Source organism: Sorghum bicolor, chromosome 7 (genome assembly GCF_000003195.3).
Source record: "Sorghum bicolor cultivar BTx623 chromosome 7, Sorghum_bicolor_NCBIv3, whole genome shotgun sequence".
NCBI lineage: Eukaryota > Viridiplantae > Streptophyta > Magnoliopsida > Poales > Poaceae > Sorghum > Sorghum bicolor.
Genome location: NC_012876.2, coordinates 28098109 through 28099944, shown reverse-complemented (window position 1 = coordinate 28099944; position 1836 = coordinate 28098109). Strand labels below are relative to the sequence as shown.

Sequence of the window (1836 nt, the reverse complement as noted above, 5' to 3'; positions counted from 1 at the left end):
TGACAATATATTATTGTAACCCAAGATTATATATATGCATATCGATTTCTACTATTTAATAGCCATGTTGATCAAGCATAACCCAACCCAGTGACCATATATATATAAAGTGCAGCCAAGAACACTAGCCGTCATATGATGTCTACTATGAAAACTGAGATGGTGCCTGGCTGAGTATGGCATGCTTCTTTGATCGTCCTCCATGATCTTATTCCCCTTCCACACTAGAAGGTCAATCTTCCATAGGAAATTAATACTTTAGGCTTGCATTTATATTCTGGTATATCTTCTTTTTTTTCAAGGACATGTCCATCCTCCAGGATCTGATTTCTTATTGTATCTATTCTTGCCAGAATTCCAATTCTTATTGAAATACTGAGTCTTTCAGTCCTTAATCAAAGTAGTTTTCCTATTGCTGAACATGTCCAGCTCAATGTCACATTCTAGGAAACCAAAATCAAAATACCCATATTGATTAGTGATTCTGGCTTCTTTTTGAGTTTTATCAGCTGATATATCACGCTAATGCCATAAACGCCAAGCAAAACTCTCATTGCAACCTTGGTTCTTGATCCTTTGTTTGTCTTTTTTATTTGGGTTATCTAACCCTTTGGGGCACAACAAGCATATAGCCATTTATTTTGCTTACTCTAATACAAAGAGAGGCAGCTCTACAATGTGCTTAAGAAAAAGAAAAAGAAAAACTGTTAGCTTAGGCCTTGTTTAGTTCGCAAAAAGAAAAGTTTTTGGGTACTATAGCACATTTGTAACTATAGCAATTAGTGTCCAATCATAGACTAATTAGGCTTAAAAGATTTATCTAGCAAAATACATGCAAACTATGCAATTAGTTATTTTTTAATCTATATTTAATGCTACATACATATGTCCAAACATTCGATGTCATGGGGCGAAAAAGTTTTTGAGTGGGAACTGCCTTAACTTAGAACATGGCCGACTACTGTACAAAGTTGATCAAATAGCACCTGCAAAAATACTGAAATCCATGACAAGTTGAATACCGAGAAAAAATTATAAACTCCATCCTAATTACACTAAGATACGGCAACATCCTGAACCACCCAATCTGAATAAACAATTAACTATTTAAGCATCCACCATTATATTTGGGGATCAGAAATTCAAATCCGTCCAACCAACTACTGACGGAAGCATGCATTCCCATGGACATAAAAAGCAACTAACAATAAGCTCAACTCGCACAAGCTAAAATGTTTTTCAAAACACCGACGAAAATAAGCTAAAGATCCAATCATGCTACTGAACTCTAAAAAGTGCAATCATGTTACAAATTCACACCCAAATAGCGCCACTAGAAGGAACAAATGCTAGCGAACCATTCTTATCAAGAATCCTCACCGGCACATAACGCCTGCGTCTCGTGGCCGTCTCCGCCGCCTGCTGCTGCTCCCCTTCCCCTCCTCCCCCGTTAGCCCCGTTCACCGGGGTCCACTTAAACAGGAGAAGATTATTCCCACGGGATCCTCCGCCAGATCCCGTCCCCGTGGAGGGCGCCGCGCCACCGTTGGCGCTGGCGTTGGTATTGACGGCGGCGGCGACCACTGGTACCCACTCCTTGTGCCACTTCCTAACAGGTCCCGTGAACGTCGTCGCCGGCCCGTAGCGTGCCGAAGTGCGACCTAGCCGCGCGCCCACGCCCTCCATGCCCACGAATTTACGTGATTACGGCAGCAGCGTTATTCTCCGGCGAGCCGGGGGTGTGGGTGCGGGTAGGGCCGGGGTTTCTGGTACACGAAGCGAGATCTACACGGAAGAGACAAAAGAGGCGTGATGCGTTTGCCTCGTTGCCGTTCG

At 42.8% G+C, this 1836-nt stretch overlaps 1 protein-coding gene across 1 annotated transcript; it reads right to left on the bottom strand.

Annotated features, from left to right (window-relative positions):
- On the bottom strand, window positions 27-1823 carry LOC110436899. The gene is made up of 2 exons (XM_021464592.1): window positions 1381-1823; window positions 27-986 (listed from the first exon to the last, which is right to left on the bottom strand). The coding sequence occupies exons 1-2, from the start codon at window positions 1684-1686 to the stop codon at window positions 939-941; spliced, it is 354 nt and encodes a 117-aa protein (XP_021320267.1). The 5' UTR covers window positions 1687-1823; the 3' UTR covers window positions 27-938.

Bases quoted from the DNA above. Each gene is read 5' to 3' on its own strand.
- LOC110436899 (XM_021464592.1), bottom strand. From the start codon at position 1,686: ATGGAGGGCGTGGGCGCGCGGCTAGGTCGCACTTCGGCACGCTACGGG. The intron at 987-1,380 runs GTGAGGATTCTT...GTATTTTTGCAG, and splicing joins GACGCAGGCGTTATGTGCCG to GTGCTATTTGATCAACTTTG.